This window comes from Phalacrocorax aristotelis, chromosome 20 (genome assembly GCF_949628215.1).
Source record: "Phalacrocorax aristotelis chromosome 20, bGulAri2.1, whole genome shotgun sequence".
Classification (NCBI taxonomy): domain Eukaryota; kingdom Metazoa; phylum Chordata; class Aves; order Suliformes; family Phalacrocoracidae; genus Phalacrocorax; species Phalacrocorax aristotelis.
This window is the reverse complement of record NC_134295.1, coordinates 6,528,188-6,548,615: the sequence shown is the minus strand read 5'-3', so window position 1 is coordinate 6,548,615 and position 20,428 is coordinate 6,528,188. Positions and strand designations below refer to the sequence as shown.

Below are 20,428 nucleotides of genomic sequence, written 5' to 3'. Positions count from 1 at the left end.
GCAGCGGACGCCGCAGTCCAGCAAACGCTCCCCAACCCTATCTTTGCCAAAGAGCGCTTGAAGGTCGCCTTTGGTGACGCGCGGTCTGTCGGCTTCAGAAGAAGCCCTCGAAGCAGATGCCGCTTAGGATCTCCTTGGGTGTCGCTGTATTTTTCATTTAGTTGTCATTAATTTAAGGATGAGGGATCAGTTAGAAGTTGTTAGGAGGGCCTGTCGGCGACAGCGGTAAAATGCGTGTGTTGAAGACGGATCCCGGCTGCGTTCTGCGCCGCTGCTGGCCCCGCTCCGTGGGAGGGGACGCGGCGTCTCTGCCGGCAGCAGCGTGGGCGTACGGGGGGCACCGCGCCAGCTCGGTGGCAGTGCCTTCCCCCCCCCGTGCAACTCCTGTTTTCTTTCTTGCAGAGATCGACCAAGGGAGCTGCGGTGACCCTGGGATCCCGGCCTACGGCAGGAGAGAAGGATCCACGTTTCGCCACGGGGACAGTTTGAAGTTTGAATGCCAGCCCGCCTTTGAGTTGAAGGGACAGAAAACAATTACCTGCCAAAAGAGTAGCCAGTGGTCTGCTCAGAAACCAGTTTGTGTTTGTAAGTCAGTGAGGAGACGGCTCTAAAATACCTTCGTTGTGTGGTGAGGCGGTCACCTAAACAGCATGTTTGTGCCCTGTGCGTGGTACCCGGGACAGGGCGCGTTCTCACGGTGGCAGAGATGGCCCCGAGCTGCAGCTGCACTCACCTGAAGCTGTGGGGAGAGTTTGGTTTGGCTCCTCTCTCAGCAGAGGAGGGTGGTGCAGCGGGGACCCGCGTCCAGAGGGACGTTTGGGCTTGGGCTGGGACTGTGTGCTCTCTCTGCTCTACCCTGCTGCCCTCCTGGCATCGTGCTTCCAGATCCCTTCTGGAGAGAACGTAGGACTGTGGTGTCCGAGGCAGGAGGCCTGGGCACACAGGCACACACGCACACACAAAAAAATTAAAAACTTGATTCTATTTTTCACCACTTGATTTTCCTTCGTTATCTGACAGTATTCAGGCTCCCTGCTGCTGGACCTCAATTTTTAATTTGTTGCATGAGTTCTCAGCAGAAGTAGGATATTATGCTCTCAGTGGTGACTAAGGATAAAATTTTCAGATGTAAAAGGGAGTTACGTGCACAGTCCCCATTGGGTTTTACACTGAAGACATACTGGGCAATCTGCTTTATTATATTGACTGAACCTTCACTCAGATACAACACTGTATTTGCACTTTACCAAAACTCACAAAAGTATCTGTGTTTCCCCCGGTTGGTGACAAGCAAATGCTGCTTTTTGTTTCATTTCCACTTATTCAGATGTGTTCAAGTCTGTGCCTTTGAGCAGGTGCTGTGGTGTAGGGGAGTGAGACTGAACCTGGCAAGGAAATAGGCAAGGAAAATTCAGCTGAGCAACAGACAGAGGACAAAGGTGTGGGGGAAATGGATAGAGAGAAACGGAAATGTTAATGTTTAGAAGTGTGCGTTCACTCTGCAGAGAGCGCGATACGCTGGTGCCGGGTGCTCCCGTACAAAGTGCCCGTTTGTGGTGTGCCGGGGCGGGATCCCTACCAAAGAGGTCACACGGCGGGGGCAAACCCTGGTGCTTCAGAGCTCAAGCTGGGTTCTTTGGGAGCTGTGGGAGGAGCGGGGCCTTGGCGTCCCTACACTGGCAATTTATGGGAGAATGTGGGAAACCGGTTCCACGTAAGCGCCTTTCTTTTCAAACACTAATTTGAACTCTGATCTTTTGAGAATGCCTGTCTGGGGAAAGGAAGCGATTACTCTTTTCGCCTTTCGCAGATGCCTGGCTCCCTTCTTGGTTTTCTCTGTAAGCAAATCAGCTAAAGATGCTGATGGGGAAAATGGAGTTTCCCTGCTTATTTTTGATGTGGGAAGTGTTAGAGCCTTTCTGTGTTTAGCGTCAGAAGTTTTTTTTATGGGTGTTTTTTTTTTCATTTCCCAGAAGTTAGGGTGAATTTGAACAGCTAATGGTTTAGTTGCTGTTCTTGCTCACAGTTTGCAGTGAGACTAAACCCATAGTTTGTGCCCGGTGTCAGAGGACTGGATCACAGTAGTATAGAAAGGAGGCTTTCCAGTAAAGTAGGATTATTTTGTTGTAGATAGATACTGAACAGGGGCATCAAATCAAGCCCCAGTCAGCAGTCCGTGATGCATGTGCATGGCACAGGCGTGAATCAGTTAAAATAATTCCATTGTATTCTGTTCTCTGTGGCCCTCCAGCTTTGGATATGTGTGAATCAACAAGGCAACATGTAGGTAGTGGAAAAAGTATTTCATAGCCCTCTCTATACCGTTACTCCCCTGCCTTTATTCTAGACAGCATCATATTAGTGTGCATGAATCAGAAGAGGTTACATGACAAAATGTGTAACCTGGCATGAAATCTGTAGTGGGATTAGTAACAGCTCTGTGAGTGCTGGGAGACCATTAAATGCATTGGGCATGAGGTGGGAAAATAAGGTAACCTGATTTATGTGCTGCTAGTTGGAATGTGCAAACAATTCAGTGCTTCGGATTCTGAGCGAAAGTGCATGACAAATGCAGGAGGAGATTAAGCAGCACACTATGGTGCATCCTGCTGTCCTGAGCAAACGATTTATGAGCAGACAGAATTTATTGTGGAGAACTCATTTCCTGGGGCTTCGATGACAAAGCAACACAAACGTTTTAAGCAATGCACCTGCTTATTGCAACAGGTTCTTAATTCGTGACTGTGCCTTCACGATAACAGACCTTCCATCCTCATCCTCTTTGTTGTTGCATCCTGTAACTGTCTGGGGTGAGCACATAAGGTGCTTGGGGAACCGCAGTGCTTCTTAGCGCATGTCTTCTGCAAACCCCTTACAGGCGAGGTATCCCTGGCCTTGCTGCGTATGTTCACGTTATCTCTGCTGGTCTGAGATACTTGAAACAGCTGCACTGGAGCCTGGGAACCTGTAGTGCCGTAGCTGGATGGGGGTAGCACAGTGATCCGTCCGTCTGTGCTCCGAGCTTGGTGTCTGCTTCAGTGCGAGGGGGGTGTCTGGGTAGCAGCGATGACTGGATGTTGAAGACCTCCGTTCTCCCTGTTCTGCAGCACCTCGCAGCGCTCAGATCAACTTCGTAGTTACTGTTGTTCGCTCTGACGATTGCATTTTCAAGGTTACAGAACCGTGGTGTCTGTCAAGCAAAGGCAGTTCTCATAACCCGGGATCACCCGAGCCACTGCTTTCGTACAGAGCTGTGTTCAGTTTCCTTGAAGGACAGGGCTTAGATGTCGTCACGTGGGTAACTGTTACCTCAGGAAAACCGCTGTGCTGCTGAGGTGAAGATTGGGCTCTGATGGTAGGAACTCATAAGGGATATAATATTCAAACTCAACTCTACAGTTACCTGTGGCTGAGGAGGTTATTAAGCTTATGAATAGGGAGCCAGCCCATAATTACAGCTATAACGGGAAGCTGGTGAGTTGTTCGGTTCCTGCAGTGAGAATGACGATGAAAGCCTGGATAGACGTCGTCGGGGAGCGGGGCGTTTCCGTAGTGCCGTAACTTTCAAATACACGGCTGGAATTACTGTTTAAACGTACTCATGTATAGTAAGGAGAAGTTCATTATCTGCGTTTTATGAGAACTGTTGCAGTGGAAGGCCCCGCTACAAAACGTTTTCTATGACCAAAATTTGTTTCACAAGGTTTATATGTCCTTGCTAAGGAAAGGGAGAGCTAACATCCCCTTTGCAGGGGGATAGCGCTCTCGAGGGTTTCTGCAGCAGTGCAGTAAGTCTTACAAGGTTCTTTGCTATTCCCCTCCAACAGCTGCCCTTCCCTTCCCTCCTCCTCCTCCCCCTGCCCACAGCCCTGCCCCGTCGGCCTGTGACCTACAACTCCTGAGTCTTCAGTCCTGCACCTTTAGCTGGAGGCTTGAGTGGTGCCAAGCGGTGCCGTCATTTTACGTGATGGATTATGGCATAAACAGCCCTGGCCACGTAGGTCCTTTGTAACCATCTCGCTGAACACAAAGGCAACGTTTTGCCTTGTTTTAACTCTCCTCTGCTGGTTGCTCTGGGAGAGTCGTTTCTGAAAACAACTTATTTTCTGATACAAGTTTAGTTCATTGATCTCGGACTTGCAAACTTCAACTTTTGTGGACCCGTCACGTGGGCTAAAGGTAAATAAGGCGGTTTGTGCATCCTGGTTGCGAAGCACCGAGGGTGGAGGCTTCTGCCTCTGAAGTGAGGGGGTTTTGCTTGGCGTCCCTTGACTGCAGCTCCACAGAGGCTGGGGCTAAATATGTGCGTGTGTGTGTGTGCTTAAATGGAGGGGCTGTCGTTTGAGTTGTGCAGTTCCTGAGTACTTCTGGACTCCTCCAGACGCTTTACGTCCCTTGATCTGATACTCGTTACAGGGGTCTTGCTCTGGTCTTGCTTTAGGATCTTCAATAGTTTCCAGTTACTTTCTTTTTTTGTTGTGTTATCGTAAACTCTCTTTGTATTATAGACCTGCTTAGAGCTAGTCATGCATAATATTCCTCTAAACAGAGGAGAAGGCATTTTCCAAAGCATTTTCAGCTGGACTTGTTAAACTGTGTTTTCTTCTCTGGCTTTGGAGCAGTTGTTATGCTTTTTTCCCTTCTTGTTGACTTGCAAACCTCAGCCGCAGCCTGCTTCTTGCCACCGACCGGCTGTGACCTGCAGGAAGGCCGGGAAGGCGCAGCTGTGCCCGCTGGCGCTGGAGATCCCTCCTGTCTTGTTACGGCCGGTGCGTTGACCCTCTCAGACCAAACTGAGCAGCACCAAAATCCTTTGCACTGGTGAGAGCTGTCTTCGCGTTCGCTCTCTCAGGAGGTGGGCGCAGCCCAGCGTCCCCCGTCCTTCCACGCAGGTGCACGGCACTGACACAGTTGTCCTCTTCAGGTGTTAACGATTTTGTGCGTTTTTCCAGTCTTTTAAACATCTAATTTTCCTTAAGAGCAGTGTAAAATCTCTCTTGTCCTTGGTGGTAATTACTCCTTCATTTCTTTTCTTTCTTAATCCTGTGTTGGCCTATTATACCCGCTGAACTATCTCAGCTCCTCTTTGCAAAGACCACAAATCTTCGTTTTGAGCGGAGCGGCTGACCCCTTGCGTGCACTGCCAGGCACAGCCGTGCGGGGCTGGCAGCTGGAAGTGCAGAGTGCAGGAGGCGTTTTCCCAGCAACGCGCTGAACGGAACCGTGTCATTTCATATCACTTGACAAGTTTTTCATTTACCTCTAAACTAAAGTGTCAATTGGTCATTTTTCCCCCCCTCCCCCACTATTCACAGCAACGTATGGAGCCTTCCCTACGAGGAGTTATTTGGAGAAGCGTGTGTCTCTTAAGTTAGCAGTGGTAAAAGTACAGTTCACCTTTTTAAAAGGAATAGCTTTTTAACAGAGTGGTTAACCCTCAGAGCAGCCTACTGAAGGCAGTGGTGGGTTCTCCGTACCCAAACATTTATAAACGGAGATGGGATACTCCTTTCTGAAGATCTGTAGGGAGCAGGAATTGTTCCATAGCCTGTATTAAGGAGGACAGATAAGATGATCAGAATGATCCTTTATTGTCCAATAATTCTTTAATCAGAAATTCCAGAAAGTTTTCTGTTAAAGGAATGGATACTTTTTTCATTATAAGGGAGTTTTTCAGATTTCTGAGCTGCAGCGTAGGCTCTCATTCCTCCAGTGAAACCTGGTCTGTGGTTTGCTCTTCATGTTATTTCTTTTACTCTTAATTCCTCTTACTTTTTGCAGTGCTGGGGCAGTTTATGCTAACTCGCAAAATGTTTCTCCCTCCTGCTGTAAACAGCTTGGGTCTTTTTCTAGCTAACATTGGACTCGTTTATTTGCTTGTAGATGCAGTTGCTTTTAGTGGATTTTGGAAGAAGCGTAGGGATTCTATTAATTTTTATTTCCAAGCTGTTTTGCCGTGTGGGGTTTGGGTGGGTTTTTTTTGTTTTGTTTGGAGTTTTTTTGTGTTGTTTTGATTGATGCTTTTATGAAGCACACTGATATGATTTCCCCGATGTAATGGCAGAGACACATTCTAATTATCTCTGCCAGACAAGTTTGGAGAGGAAACAGGCAGCTAACCTTCACCTACCAAAATGGGTCCACTCTGACCTCTGCAAAGCAGCCGGTGTCATCCTCCGCTTGCGCAGCTGAAAGCTTGCCAGGAAACGGGCTCGTTGCCTGCTGAGGCCACTTCCAGGGCTTCGATGGTGTCTGCTTCGTGCAACAGACGCGTGTCCTTCAGGACCTTCTGCTTGCCCTTGATCTGAGTTGGGTTCAGAGCAGCAAATCGGTGGTGAAATGCTCCTTATCTGCAGCCTGTTCCCCTGAGCCGCCGTGGTCCAGTCTTGCTCTGGCAGTAAGGGCAGCAAATTAAACCAAGGCAGGATTACCATGATCTTTATATACATGGGGGATTTGTAGCTTTTGTTAACAACCTTGTTTCATGGTTGCAGCCATGTAAGACCATTCCGTTCTTAAAATTAAGCAGAGCACTTTCCCTCAGAGCCCTTGTTCTGCATTGCAGCCCTAGTTTATGAAAGCACTGAGATTTAAATGTTTGCTTAGGTAGACATACATGCTTAAGTGCTGGGCAGGAACGCACTTAAGCACCTTCGTAATTACAATTAATTGTGTTCTAATTGTCCCTCACACGCTCCCCAGGCTTTTTTTTTTTTTGTGTAACCCATAGGAAAATTTTCCATTTTCCTTTCTGTGACTTTAAAAGGCTGCTGCTTAACCAGTCCCTTCTGCTCTTCCGTGAGAGTTGACTGAAACAAGCTGCGCATTTCCAGCATGCCACTTGTCAGCTGAGTTGCAGTTTCCCTTGGCGTCCCTAAGGAAAGCTGACGTCCACCTGGGTCAAACCGCAGCCTGTTTTCTCCATGGTGTTCCTTCCTCAGTGAGGTTGGTCTGGCAGTTGTCGAGCCAGGACAGTTTCCCTGCTGTGAGCTGCTGCTGCTCCGTGTGTTCTCCTGGCTCCTAACAAATTGTGAGGGGCTTGGGGTACTCGTGCGGTCAGCCTGGTTCAGCAAGCAGGTTGCAGCGATAAGGCTGGAGGCTGCGGGAGGAGGTTCTGGTGGTGATGCAGCAGATGTGGCCAGCTCTCACGTCCTCAGCAGGGACGCTCCTCCTGCAGAGAGAGCCTGCAGGTGGGAAGAGCTGGCGTGGAGGACTTCACAGTGGTGTCAGGCCACATCACCACGCACGCAGCTCACCGGAGATGCTCCCAGCTGCGCTCTCAGTGCTGATCAGGAGGATGCAGTTTATTGGGTTGTCTCTGTGCTGCTCGTTTTACTGATTGAATCAGTTGAACTCTTACCCTGATAAGGTTTCATGCTGCTATAAATGAGCTGTCCTGTGCCAAGGCATCTGTCCGTATTCCTGACAGCAATTGCTCAGCATGATGGGTTGCTCCTCTTCACATGAGCCTGAATCTGAAATGACACTTACTGGCTTTATCAGGCGAGGAAGGTCATCTGCGTCCCCTTCCCCATCTCGGTACCCAGAAAACGGGAACGCGGTGCGTGTTACGTTGCTTCTTCAATCTGGTCTACAGAGAAGCTCCATTATGCCTGCCTTATTTTACTTCAGCGCTTTACATGTGGGGTTGGTGTTTGAGAAAGCGCCAATGGGACATTCCCAGTTTGCAGGTGGAGTCGGTGTGTGCAGGTTTACCTCCGAGGCTCGCTCTGTTGCTCCCCGTGGGCAGATCTTTGCATGTGGCTGAAGCTGCCCACACACCCTCAGCTGCACTTAGTCGCCGGCGTGCAGCTGCCGTCACCCCAGCTGCAGTTACACGCTTCGGGGGTGCCTTGCCCTTTCTGGTGTTACAGTGGTTGTCCTTCGTGCACTCGGTGTGCCGCAACCGTGGGACTGTGCGGAGAGTCAAGTCAAGCCCCAGCCTGTTGCAGCTTCCAGCCTGCAGGAGACGAATGTGTCGCAGCAGTTGGCAGACGGCTCCGAGCGCTGCAGCAGAGGAAGGATGCTCTGCTAAACCACGAAGGAGCGGAACGGGAAAGGTACTTAACAAGGCCGCTAGACTGCTCTGGGGCTTTTGCCAAAAAGTGACAATGAAACCGCTGTCGTCACGTGGACACCGCCACCGATTCCCAAGAGAGACTGCAGGGAGCGACCGAGTCCCTTAAAATAAACAGGGACACACAGGGAAGGATCATGGCTTTGTGCAGAACCCTTGGAGCATCTCCTGAATAACAGATGGCTGCAGAAACCCTGGCAGAGAAGCAGCCCAACGCTGCCCTAGTGGGGATTGGCATCTTCCAGTAAGTTTAAGAAACTTCTCGTATTCCTGGTAACCCAGTCGCTATTCCCGTTTTGAGTGGGCAGAAATGAAACCCATTCTGGTATCGTAGCACTCCCCTGTGTGCACAGAGGCCCCTAGAGAGTCTATTTTAAGTTCACTGATGATATTTTCCTCAAGATCTGGTACTCAAACCCTGCCTCTTTTTCATTATTCTTAAGATACCTGCTCTCCCGCCCCCAGTTAGCCACATGCTGGCAGTGACAGCTACTCCATCAGGGTAAGCTGAAGAATTTGTTGCTCTGAAATACTAAAAAGTTCTCCCAGTTAATATTTGCTGTAGACTCCTTTCCCTCACCTCCCACTTGCCCTGTTGGTGCCTCAGGGTTTTAAGAAGGAAAATGCATTGTGATGCAGATTTGTTTACTGAAAGAGCAAATACAGAAAGAGGAAAATACAAAATGTAAAGCACTTTGCTTCGCAGCTTGAGCAGTGCCCTGAGCTTCCAGCACTGTTAGCTATTTGGGACGTATGCTTTCCCGAGCGAGGCATGCCAGTTATTAACCAGGCTCCTGCTGAGGTCCTATTTTTCCAGTCCATCAGCAAACTATGCCTAGAGGAGGGATTTCTTAAAAAGGAAAGGTAAGGCAGAAAATCCGTTACTGTCTTCGAGCTCTCTCCCAAGTGGTCGGAGTCTCTGGGAGTGGTATCTAAAAGCTAAGAGAGAAGGCAGGAAATTTTTTTGTTTCCATGGAGACTGAAATTATTACAGTGACTCCCTGCTTGGTTTTCAGCCCCTGAACCTGGTGCCTTTCCCATTCCCGTGCATTGCAGGTGTGCTCTCTCCCCGGGATCAGCCCTGGACTCTCACGTGCAGGACAGGTAGAGACGGCGTGTCTGGGGCCAGCAGGCATGCCTCGCAGGAGAGGCGGGACGGCCTGTGAGAAGGCAGGATCTTTAGAAGGCAGAAGAAAAGAGAAGCAAATTGTGCTTAGGCTGCCCAGACACACACAGGAATTGCTCCTGGCTGGAAGCGCAGAAACAAGCGGCTGTGCTGGTGGGTAGCTGTCGGGCGCCTCCGTGTTCAGCTCAGCCACGAGCATCTCACACGGGGAGCGCGGGGCAGCGCCCGCCTGCCACAGCCATGTGTCCCGCTCGACTTTCTAGGACGAGAAGCAATGAGCCGTTTTCTTCACTGCTCTCCTGCTTTAAATGAATGCAGAGCCTCAGTAATGTTTGTGATGGCTTGAATAAATATCTTGTGCTCTTTGTAGGTACTCTGTTTCCCTGAGTTCTGCTGTGATTTATTCTGCTGTATTTAATAAAGGGATTTTTCTTATTGCTTCTGCAGTACTTTGCCAATAATTATTATTACTGATCAAGGTCAGCATAGGCTTATAAATTAGAAGCTACGCACATAATGAAATGGCCTTTCCTACCATTTAAGAACAACTGTTATAAATGCTAACTTCAGCCCCGTAGCTCGGTGCCTCAGTCGCAGGTGTTCCTAACTCGGCGATCCTGACGGACAGGCTGCGGGCAGCAGGGCTGACCCCTGTCTGTCTGTCTGTCTGTTGTGTTCCGAGTGACTGCTCACTCCTCGGGGGCACTTTGTTCCCAACTCTCTCGGATGCACAAAACAGCATGAGGCAGGCAGCGCTTGGCTGTCTTCCACCTTTCTTGGGGACCATCGTCGTCATTCTGATAGCGCGTTTCTCTCTCTGTGGCATGTTGTTAAACAGCGACTGCTTTACCCGCGTGTCCAGCAAAGCGCTTCTGGGAAAGCAGAGGCTGACGTGGATCCAGGAGCCAGCTGTGTCCAGTGCAGCCCCATGCCAAAACCCCCCTCTCACGCCGAAGAAAAACCTCTTCTGCTTAAAAAGATAAAGAAACTCCTCACATTGCAGACACCGTTGTCATCTGAATCAACCTTCTGGAGCAGTTGTGGCATCCTGGGCTGGACGTGGGCCGACCTGCCGGCAGGGACGGGGACCCTGGGGGAGGCAAAGCCGAGCTCCCCGCGGCACCGAGGAGAGCCTGGACGGTGGTGCCCTGCCGTGGGCCTGGGACGTGGAGGTGCGAGACAGTGGCCGTCGTCCTGCAGCCTGCAACTCGGCCGTCTGCTGCGCTCTCGTTTTGTGGAAAATGGAAAGTGTCATTTACTTCCCTGCAGTGGAGACTTTTGGGGGGTTTTTATCTGTTATTTTTTAATCTGTCGTTTTGTTTTATCTGGCAAAGGTTAACGTTACATTTTCCCCTCACTCTGCTCTTCCTTCTTTCGTCAGCACGTTCTTTGTTGTTGTTATTTCCTGAAATGAGGCACCAGCGCCGAGCTGTAGTAGCTGCGCTAGCAGCCCGACCTCTCTTGCTGGCTGTGCGGTACTGGAGCTCCGGTGTGAATCTTAATTTACCACTTTGAGTTTAGAAATGTATAGGAGACACCCAGCTCCTGTGAGGGGCTCCTACCGCTAAGAAGCTTCTCTGTGTGTGAATGTGGTTATTTTCAGTGACTATTCCTAGGCAGATTATACCGAGCTGATGCTGACGGAATTATTTGTCAGCATCCCATGATATTTCGGCATCTAGTAAAGAGCCAAAATCCTGAGGATATTTTGCAGTTTGTTTTCTCTTTAATCTGTTCTCTTTGTTGCTGGGAGCAGGAAATAGATTGTGTAGCTCTTAGCCTCGATAACGTCATGGTAACGTCCATCTTATTTGATCTGAAACCATTAAGCATTGAAGGAAGACAAAGGGAAAATAACAGAGGGAGGGTGAGCTTTGAACCAAATAATTGTATAAATGCCAAACCAAAACCAGCCTCATCCTCTGTGCTATGCCATTTTGCTAGGAATCAGCGAGATGTACGTTCCAAGTAATGGATTTTACCGAGGGTGGTGGTGGGGAAAAAGCTGAGTAAAGCATGCATATGTAAAACACCAAAAACATTGGGTAGGTACCAGTTAAAAGGCAGCCTTGCTTTTTTAAATTAATGGACCTTGTCAGCTGAAATACAGTATATATTGAAAACCCTTGCGAGCTAAAGATTTTTTTCATGTGCACTCTTCCCCTCAACTTCATTTTATGACTGATCTTAATTATTTTCATGGGAACGTGGGTCTAGTTTGATGCCTTTTTTTGGTAACACGGTAGCCCAGCAGAAGTCAGTGATTTATTTGTAACGGGAAGGGGAGCTGCCCCGACGCCGGGGCTGCGGATTGCAGCCTGCTTGGTGCTTGCTGTGAGTTGTCCCAAGCCCCTGGCCCTCGGGGGCAGCTTTGGGAAGGTTCTTGGGCTGTTTCTTGCCCAAGCGCAGCAAAGTCACTACCAAAACCAAACAGCAGCCTCCATTTTTCAGTGCTCATTTGGCACAGGAGTAAACATCTGCCCGAGGAGATAGACGAAGGCAAATTGACTTACAGCTCCTTCTCAGAGGAGCTGACGATTTATTTCTGTATCGTACAAATATTTAATACAGGATGGGGGTGGCCTGGGTGTGAGGAGCTTGTCTCAATGCAGTGGGACTGCCCGGGCGCAGGTACATCTGTCGAGGGGCATGGGTGAAAATTGCATTAAGCAAACAGAAAGGTAAGCTAAAAGTGCAGATTTTTAAGCAAATCCTGAAACGCCTGCGCCGCACTCAGGCGCACATCTGCGGTTTGCCCAGCACTTTAGAGTAGAGAGCCTGGGCACGGGCGGCAGCAGAGGAGCCTGGAGGTCTGCAGGGGCTGACAGCTGAGTTGATTCCGTACCTCGGGTTCTGCCAGCTGGGCTGAGTCCTGGCCACAACAGAAGACGTTGCTACAAAGTCTAACTCGTTTAATGCCCACTTTATTTTGTGCTAGCTGTAGTCACACATTTAATCCGGGTGTAGGCTTCCTCTCAGGGATATGCAGGAGAATTCACCTGCGAAATACCAAATCCCCACCTGGCTGCATGACATTTTCTTCCCGCAGTAAAAGAAACCCGTGCTCGGCTGTGCATGGCACAGAGGCTCCATGAATGCGAGGAAGCGCGCTGTTGAAAAAAGGGGCAGTGCTGTGCTAGGCTGGAAAATTGAAAATCAACCAAAATCGGGACTTCGAGACTGCTTTGAAGTCGCTGCTTCTCCGTGCAAATAAATCACTGACATCTAGCAGTGAATGGAGCACTGAGCCCTTCCTTGCTTTAATCATCTCTGAGAAGCAAAGCAGTTGGGAATTTGCAGGAATCGCCCAGCTCAAGGGATAAGGGGGAGGGGGAAACATGACAGAGCAGCTGGTAGGAGCACCGTTCTGCATGATTGACGGTGATTTCTTATTGCAGTTTCCTGCTTTTTCAACTTCACCACCCCATCTGGGATTGTGCTGTCACCAAATTACCCTGAAGAATACGGAAGCAGCTTGCACTGTGTTTGGTTAATTATAGCTAAACCCGAGAGCCGAATTCACTTGGCTTTCAATGATTTTGATGTGGAGCCTCAGTTTGATTTCCTAGCCGTGAAGGATGGTGGGACTGCTGAATCCCCAGTGCTGGGGACCTTCTCAGGAAACCAGATCCCCTCCTCTCTGACCAGCAGCGGTCACGTAGCCAGGCTGGAGTTCCAGACCGACCACTCCATGGAGAAGAGAGGCTTCAACATAACCTTCACCAGTAAGTGCCTGATCCTTCCTTCTGGTTTTCATTTCAAGCTCTAAATTCTTGCTGGGGACTCCCGGGCAAGAGCTTGATCTCACTAAAACTGTTGCAAATCCAGAGCAAGTCTGAAGATTGGGGATTACTCCACGTTTGCAGTTGGATAAGCGGGGTTTGGTTTCAAGCTTAGGGCTGATGGCACAAGTTCTTTCTGGCTGTGAAGTTTAGGTGTTGCCCAGTGGTGAAGGAAACGGCTCGGCCCTGGGTGGAGCAGCCAGGGTTTCTGTCCTCCCCACAGCCGCTGTGGGAGGTGGGCTTTGGGCTCCCTCTCTGTGCCTCCGTCCCGCGCGCCGAGGTGAGGCGGCACTTTGTGGACAGCTTGATGCAGATCAGGAGGACCTATTAGATCTCCGATGGTCGCGTTCGTCAGTCAATATTAGCATCGTTTGCTGACACCTAAAAGCATGCAAGGCTGAAGATAAAGGAGAACGTGTAGCGATGTCTTATAATATAAAGCATTGAGTTTTCCACAGATACGTTTGGCTTCATGTAAGTCCAGTCTTCAAATCTCAAATGAATGCTATGGTAATTTTATCCTCATATTGTCCTATAATTTTCTAAAGAGCGTTATTAAACCTATTCAGCAGAACTGATAAATGACTTTGTTATAATAGCCTTTAGTGGCGCAACTAAATTAATAGCCTTTCTAGCTATGATTGCAAATCCTCTATTTAAAAAAAAAAAAATCAGAGGTCTTAAGAAATCATTTGCCACTCTAGAGCAGGCTGAAGGCTTGTCAGATGAAGTAGCTTGTGTATGGTAGTATCACATGCCCGGGATTGAGTCCTAGATCCTGCAAGGAGGGAGGCAGCTCACCCAGAAACGCCGGTGGTGCCCTCCAGTAGGCCCCTCCGATACATTACATGCCCGTGTCGGGAGACGTGGCTGCCCCCTGTGCTGGAGACGTTCTTAAGCTGAATTTTTTATTGTTGTAAATGACACTTAAGTACCCGTGAGTACTGTTCTGGCTGCTTGAACTACCGAAAGGGAGCTCCTGAGTCCTCCTCAGACACCTTACCATCCTTTCCCTCAGGTTAGATATGAGAGGGGAGACAGCATATTGCTACAAGGGACGGATAGAAGAGCACAAGGGACAGATTCGGCCTGTGTTTTCCCCTGTAGCAGTGCATATAACAAGATATTACGAGAGTAACGATGCTCTGTAGGAAATCCAGAACTCATCTGAATGTGGTCAAGTGCATTAAAGATACTAAAAGCATGTGTGTGTAATTAATCTGGAGGCTTTAATCTTTCATATGCTGCTCATCCCTGAAGACCACCTCCCAGCACATGAAGATATAGTACATAATTATGCACTTAATGGGGAATTAGGGCTATAGACTTACTTTCTGTTTGGTTGGTTGGCCTAGTTTTTAGCTGCTGGAAAAGGGCAGGCCTTTAAACAGAGCTACGTGTCTGTGCAGTTCCACATGCAGCTTTGCAACACCTAGAAAGGTAATGGCTGCGTGTCCTTCGTTTTATCCTAGTCATGATGACAAACGCGGTCAGGGACTACATGGCTGTCAGTCCCAGAACATGCTGAGAGGACCCTGACTTTTAACCACAGGGCCTTAAAGCTTTAATTTTTTCTCATTAACAGTTAACTTACATCCTCTCTATACAGATGTGAGCACTCTGGTATTTTTAGAGTTTTTAAAAAATCTTTCTCTATTTTGAGCATTTGTACATTTTTATACCTGAAATACTGCGAAGGCGGCATTTTGGTTCTGCAGGTTCTTTTCCGGCCCCTGTATCTCAGCATCTCTTGGATGCAAATGGGTTTAATCTCAGCCTTCCTTTCTTGGGTTGCAAATGAACACTTACAGTAGAGACAGGGAACAGAAAAATGGAAGCCGCTTCACCTAGATGAAAACTCGAACTGTGAGAACGCGCACTTGGGTGCCTTAGCAGTGTAGGGAAGAGGTGGTGACATGATTTCTGCCGCAGGCCGATCCGTCTGTGCCGAACGCAGTAGCTTTGCTGGGGTGAGAGTGGGCCAAATTCAAGTCCGTGCTGTTTGGCCTTCCCCGTGAGGAAGGTCTGCTGCCCAGGGGCAAGATCAAGCGCTCTTGTCGCCGTAGGAAAGGCGTGAAACTATTGTTTAATTCTTAAGTTAGTGGTGCAGCGTACTTGTTTTTGAATCGGAGAGAGGTGGGTGGGGGAAACAAGCTACTCACTCTTCTCGCACCTCTCCCTGTTAGCGTTCAGGCATAACGAATGCCCTGACCCTGGCATGCCTGTGAACGGAAAGCGATTTGGCGACAGCCTCCAGCTCGGCAGCTCCGTGTCCTTCCTTTGCGATGAGGGCTTCATTAGGACCCACGGCTCAGAAACCATCACCTGCATCTTGAAGGAAGGAAATGTGGTCTGGAACAACGCAGTGCTCAGATGCGAAGGTAAATTCTTTCCTACTGGTCTGTACGTGCACCCCGGAGGGAGAATCATCCCCTTGCGTTTGCAGCCTCTCGGGAAAGAGGAGAACAGCTCCGTCCGTGAGGTCCTAGTCAGATAACCCATAGCGAAGGCATACGGTGCTGACGTTGTGGGAGGCCTTTTGCCACCCTATAGGCAGAGGCGTTTGTTGTTGAGAGCTGGAGGTCTGTCGGACTTCAGTTCTAACCCTCGGCTTCTCAGCTATGGCCGTGATTTTACGTAGCTCTGGAAGGTGGTGTCTGCACAGAAGAGCTTGCTTAGGAGGAAGTGCCGGTGCAGTAATCACCGAGCATGGAACTCGGTTTGTTTTCTAACGTTTTGTGAAATGAATGACGGGGGTTATTTTTATGAGCTCTGTTCTTGTTACGACAGATGTTTCTCTAATAACAATAATAAAAGGCTTTGATTTACTGACGACTGAAAGTAAAAGATTCATGGGAAAGAGAGAGACCTAAAAAACAGAGTAGAAAGATGGATAGAAGTCCTGGCAGGAAATTATGTAGCTTTGGGGCAGAAAGGAGCCTCTTGTTCAAAGCAATAATTAGTTAGGATCCAGTTGAGATCCATCGACTTTCATCTGGCGTCCTTCAGATCAGCACTGAAGGTTTAGGCCCAGACTTACGTGGGTGTTTAAGGTCACATCAAGCGCGAGGTCCTGTAGCCCTTGTGCAGAGCTCGCGCCACGGCTGGCCCTGGTTGGTGCTTCAGCAGCAGCTCCGGAGGGGCAGCAGGGTCCCCTCGGTCCACGGCGACTCAGCTGGCAGCGAGTGTTGTGGGACGACGGGCTTGGTCTGCACCGTGGGAGCTCCCAAAGGCCATGACAGTAACGTGGTCACGCTGCTGTGCGAGACGTGCGTGACCAGCACCAGAGACTTAACTCAGTGGGATGTGAAGAAACACCATGTGATGAATCCTGCAAAGTGCTGAGCAGGAGGAATGCAAGCTCACAGGAATGGACACGCTTGTCCGTCCCATTTGATTTTTTTTTTTTAAGAGGACAATACCTTGCAGTTATTTAGGCTTATAGGATTTTATACCTCTGGTCCATCAGATCCAGTGTCCTCTTTTCCAGAAAAGATAATTATATGCCTTCAGCTTCTGCTGATGGCACAAGGGACCACAGTGTGGAATAAGTGCCACAGTCTCGTGATGTCCCATATGGTAGAAAAGACTCACCACAGATATGAAAGATTTTCTGGCACCTGCAGCTACTGAAATGCAAACTGACCTTGCAGTTTTCTCTAGTTTTATATCTAATAATTATTATTATACCCTGTCCCCTTAGAGCCACCGCACAAGGTCAGCCTACTGGCTCCCACAGATGCAGTAGCAGGCTGCTACATCTCAAGATGAAAATGCAATTTCTTACCAGCTACTGTTGTTATTTCCTCTGGTTATTTTTAACACATGAGAAACAATAATGCACGAAAGCTATTGTATGGCAGGACGGTACCGCCTGCGGCAGGGAAGGGTGCATCCGATCATGCCACAGCTTCCGTGATGCTCTTCACCTGAATTACGTGGTTTTCCTTGTCCCCAGCGCCGTGCGGGGGCCACTTGACGTCGCCCAGCGGAACCATCCTCTCCCCCGGCTGGCCTGGCTTCTACAAGGACTCCCTGAGCTGCGCCTGGGTTATCGAGGCCCAGCCGGGCTACCCCATCAAGATCACGTTTGACAGGTGCTCACCCTGGACTTCCCAAAAGCTCCCTCTTGGCGGTTGTGTTTGGTGGTTCCAGCAGTGTTGAGTTGTAGCCACCCCCGGAGGAAAAGGGAATGAGCTGCTCAGCGCTGTGTTTGGCAGGGAGGTTCTCTCTCTTTTATTATTTTTAATTAACTCCTGACAAGATGTTAAAATTCACCTAACATTCAAGAAGAAAAGGTGGAAAATGGTGATTTTTCCCCTCTTGTTTTGACTAACTCCTGCTAATTTGCAGTGCTATTTTAGAGGCACGTAGGACACGTTGTCGGAGGCTGAGCTCCCACGTGCCCAGCCTGCTGGGGAGAGGCAGCAGGGAGGATCTTGCCCTGGCTCAGCCGTGCCGAGTCTCTTGACTTGCCCGGGATTTCACTGTGTGAGGAGGGCTACGCTTTTTTGAACCTGGGTCCGTATATATCTGAGAAGTGGTTGTTCATGTAGCATAAGATGCTTGTGGCTGAAAAGGCTGTTAGGTGTCAGCAGATGAAGCAGGTGAAGGATCAGAAAGAAACCAAAATGCGTAGGAGGGGAACGGCACGTTGTGAGTAGGATGCTCAGCCAGCCGAAGGTCAGGCAGGAGGAGCGGCCCCGTGTGCTGCCCCATGGCCGGCGCTGCCCCATGGCCTGTGCTGCCATATGGCCGGTGCTACCCCATAGCCTGTGCTGCCCTCTAGTCAGTAGAGCACATGCAGGACTGCAGTAGAGAAAAATCAGCTGTGCTGGTTTTTCACAGACGTGTTCTTGTGTCCCTTTCAGATTTAAGACAGAGGTGAACTATGACACCCTGGAAGTGCGAGACGGCCGGTCCTATTCCTCCCCGTTGATAGGTGTCTATGATGGGACTCAGGTGCCCCAGTTCCTCATCAGCACCAGCAACTACCTCTACCTCCTCTTCACCACTGACAAAAGCCACTCTGACATAGGCTTTCAGATCCGATATGAAAGTAAGTGCAAGTCATTCATGTAATTACGTGCTCCCCGGCAGCACAAAGGGCTCAATCAGAGGCCCATTGGACTCGGTCTCCCCTTTGCCAGGCAGTCAGCACTATTACGGTGATTGGAGAACGTGGAGCTGCTGCAAGTAAAGTAGCAGTTTCTGCTTTTCAACCGTCTTGGTTGTTCAGAGTGTTTTATTTTAGCAGCTACAGAATATTACTGATTTCAGGAGGCAGAGCTGAGTTCCTCTGTCCGTTTCATCCTCTTACTTTGGGGACAATCAGTAGGATTTTTGAATGAGCTCATACGAGGAGTTCAACTTTCCGCCAGGCTAGTTGCTGCCCCTTGCAGCGGGCTCTGCAGCCCCTGAGTGCTCTGACACGAGCGGGTTTGTTTGCCACAGCTGTGAAGCTCCAGTCAGACCATTGCTTGGATCCGGGGATCCCGGTAAATGGCCAGCGCCATGGGAATGACTTCTACGTGGGAGCACTGGTGACGTTCAGCTGCGATTCAGGCTACACCCTGAGTGACAGCGAAGCCCTGGAGTGTGAGCCGAACTTCCAGTGGAGCCGGCCGCTGCCCAGCTGCGAGGGTAAGCAGCGCGGGAGGCAACATCTGCAGGAGGTGGCAAACGCTGCGATGCAGCTCTGCTGCAAAAGCAGAGCAGCAGTTGGGAAGCTTGCGATGATGTTTGATCTGTGGTGTTTGATTTTGTTGGGTTGGGCTTGGTTTTGACATTCAGGAGAACTGATATTCTTCCAGCTGATGATGGGTCTTGAATTCTGTAATTCTTTTTTCTTTTTTGCAGCTCTATGTGGAGGTTACATTCGTGGTTCCAGTGGTACCATCTTATCCCCAGGCTTCCCTGATTTTTATCCCAATAACTTGAACTGCACGTGGACAATAGAAACATCACATGGAAAAGGTGAGAAACCTTTAGCTTAGAGTGGGTTTAAGGGTGGACTTGGAGGACGGTGGTCAGTGGGGGAGGCGAGTGCTCCCGGTGTGAACCCAGAGTTTGCCTCCAAGGCGGTGTTGGTGGGTGCCCATGGGCTTGGAGAGTTGCCGTTCTTGCTGCCACCCAAATGTTGTCTCTGGACAAGATGCAGAGGGTTTTGCTGTCACATCTCTTAATCCATTTAAGGTGGAGAGGATTAAGAGGGAAAGATGGTCCTATACCAAACCCCAGATCTGAGAGCCTGCGCCAGGCGTTATCTTCAGTTTCAGACATCTGTGGCAGTATCCTCTGGAAAGTTAGCTGGTGTTTGGGCACCTGCTATTGCTAAGAGTGTCACATGGAGGGAGGGCGAGCTGCCACTGACACCACTGCGGTAACGTTTGGTACTCAGTAGTGCTTCCAGCCTTATTTTGCTTTGCAGAGCTGGATCGCTATCTGTGTAACATTTTACAGATGGAGAAACGGGAGCTTGTAGTAAACCATTTCCAGACACGGGACAGGACTGAGGCTCTCGGTTCCCAGCTCTGTCCTAGTTTTGCAGCTCTCTCTTCCCCATTAGCCAGCGTTGCCAGCAGAGAGGCAAAGTGCAGATCTCTTCAGTCCAGTCTCCTGCGCGGCACAGGCTGATCTTTTGTGTTGGAGGAGAATTTCAAGAAAATGTATCACTGACGTTTAGAGAGCAAGTTTTATGTACAAGGGTGGGAGGTAATTTCTCCTGATCCAGTCAGTGTCTGCCTGGCGCAAGCACAAAGGGTATAAACGCTTTATGTAACTTTATGCACCCCTATATAACCGTCCCCTCGTACCGGATATCAGCACGGCGGGAGCTATCATGAGCCAATTTTGCAAATACCATTTGTATTACAGCAAATAAACTTGTCAGCGAACAGCACAGTGCATTAAGGGAACCGTCGCACGCTGTGAGAAGTATTCTGTTGAGTAGCAGCAATCCACTCTTCATTAATCCACTCTGCCTTGGATTCAGCTCTCCGATGAGGCACTGCATTATCCTGTAGCTAAGCTAAGCACAGCGCAGCAAACTGACTCTCTTTTATATGTGAAAGTGCAGCTCTGATGGCCTGTGTGCTTTTATGCCAAATCAGAAGAAAGTCTTCTGACCAAGCTAAGCAAGGCTCGAAAAAACACGGTGCATTTTCAGGCAGTGGAGGTATGCCTGCACAGGTCCGGGGGCTTTTTGTCCCCCGTCCTGTAAAAGACCCTGCTGTGGCCAGTTCATTAGTACAGGGACAGCACATCACTACAGCGGTTCGGTGTGATGCCGTTCTGGATCATGCAGAGAATCCAGCCCTGGATCTGACCTTCTTGAACCAGGCCATGTTTGACACACTAGGAAAAGCTGGATATTGAGCTTTCCAGAAAGCTGGTCCCAGCTTTAGCAGTCTGAAGCCTGCCAGCTTCTTCAGAAATTCTAAC

At 49.4% G+C, this 20,428-nt stretch overlaps 1 protein-coding gene across 2 annotated transcripts in view; it reads left to right on the top strand.

Moving 5' to 3' along the window:
* The window catches only part of CSMD2 (CUB and Sushi multiple domains 2), a 351,736-nt gene that overhangs the window by 217,889 nt on the left and 113,419 nt on the right, over positions 1-20,428 (top strand). Inside the window, exons 14-20 of one of the 2 annotated variants that reach the window (XM_075115030.1) lie at positions 403-585; positions 12,602-12,928; positions 15,172-15,366; positions 16,944-17,082; positions 17,857-18,044; positions 18,440-18,628; positions 18,845-18,961. In XM_075115030.1, coding sequence (XP_074971131.1) covers positions 403-585; positions 12,602-12,928; positions 15,172-15,366; positions 16,944-17,082; positions 17,857-18,044; positions 18,440-18,628; positions 18,845-18,961 — 1,338 coding nt within the window. The remainder of the gene's footprint in view (positions 1-402; positions 586-12,601; positions 12,929-15,171; positions 15,367-16,943; positions 17,083-17,856; positions 18,045-18,439; positions 18,629-18,844; positions 18,962-20,428) is intronic. The other variant, XM_075115031.1, reaches the window with a different exon arrangement.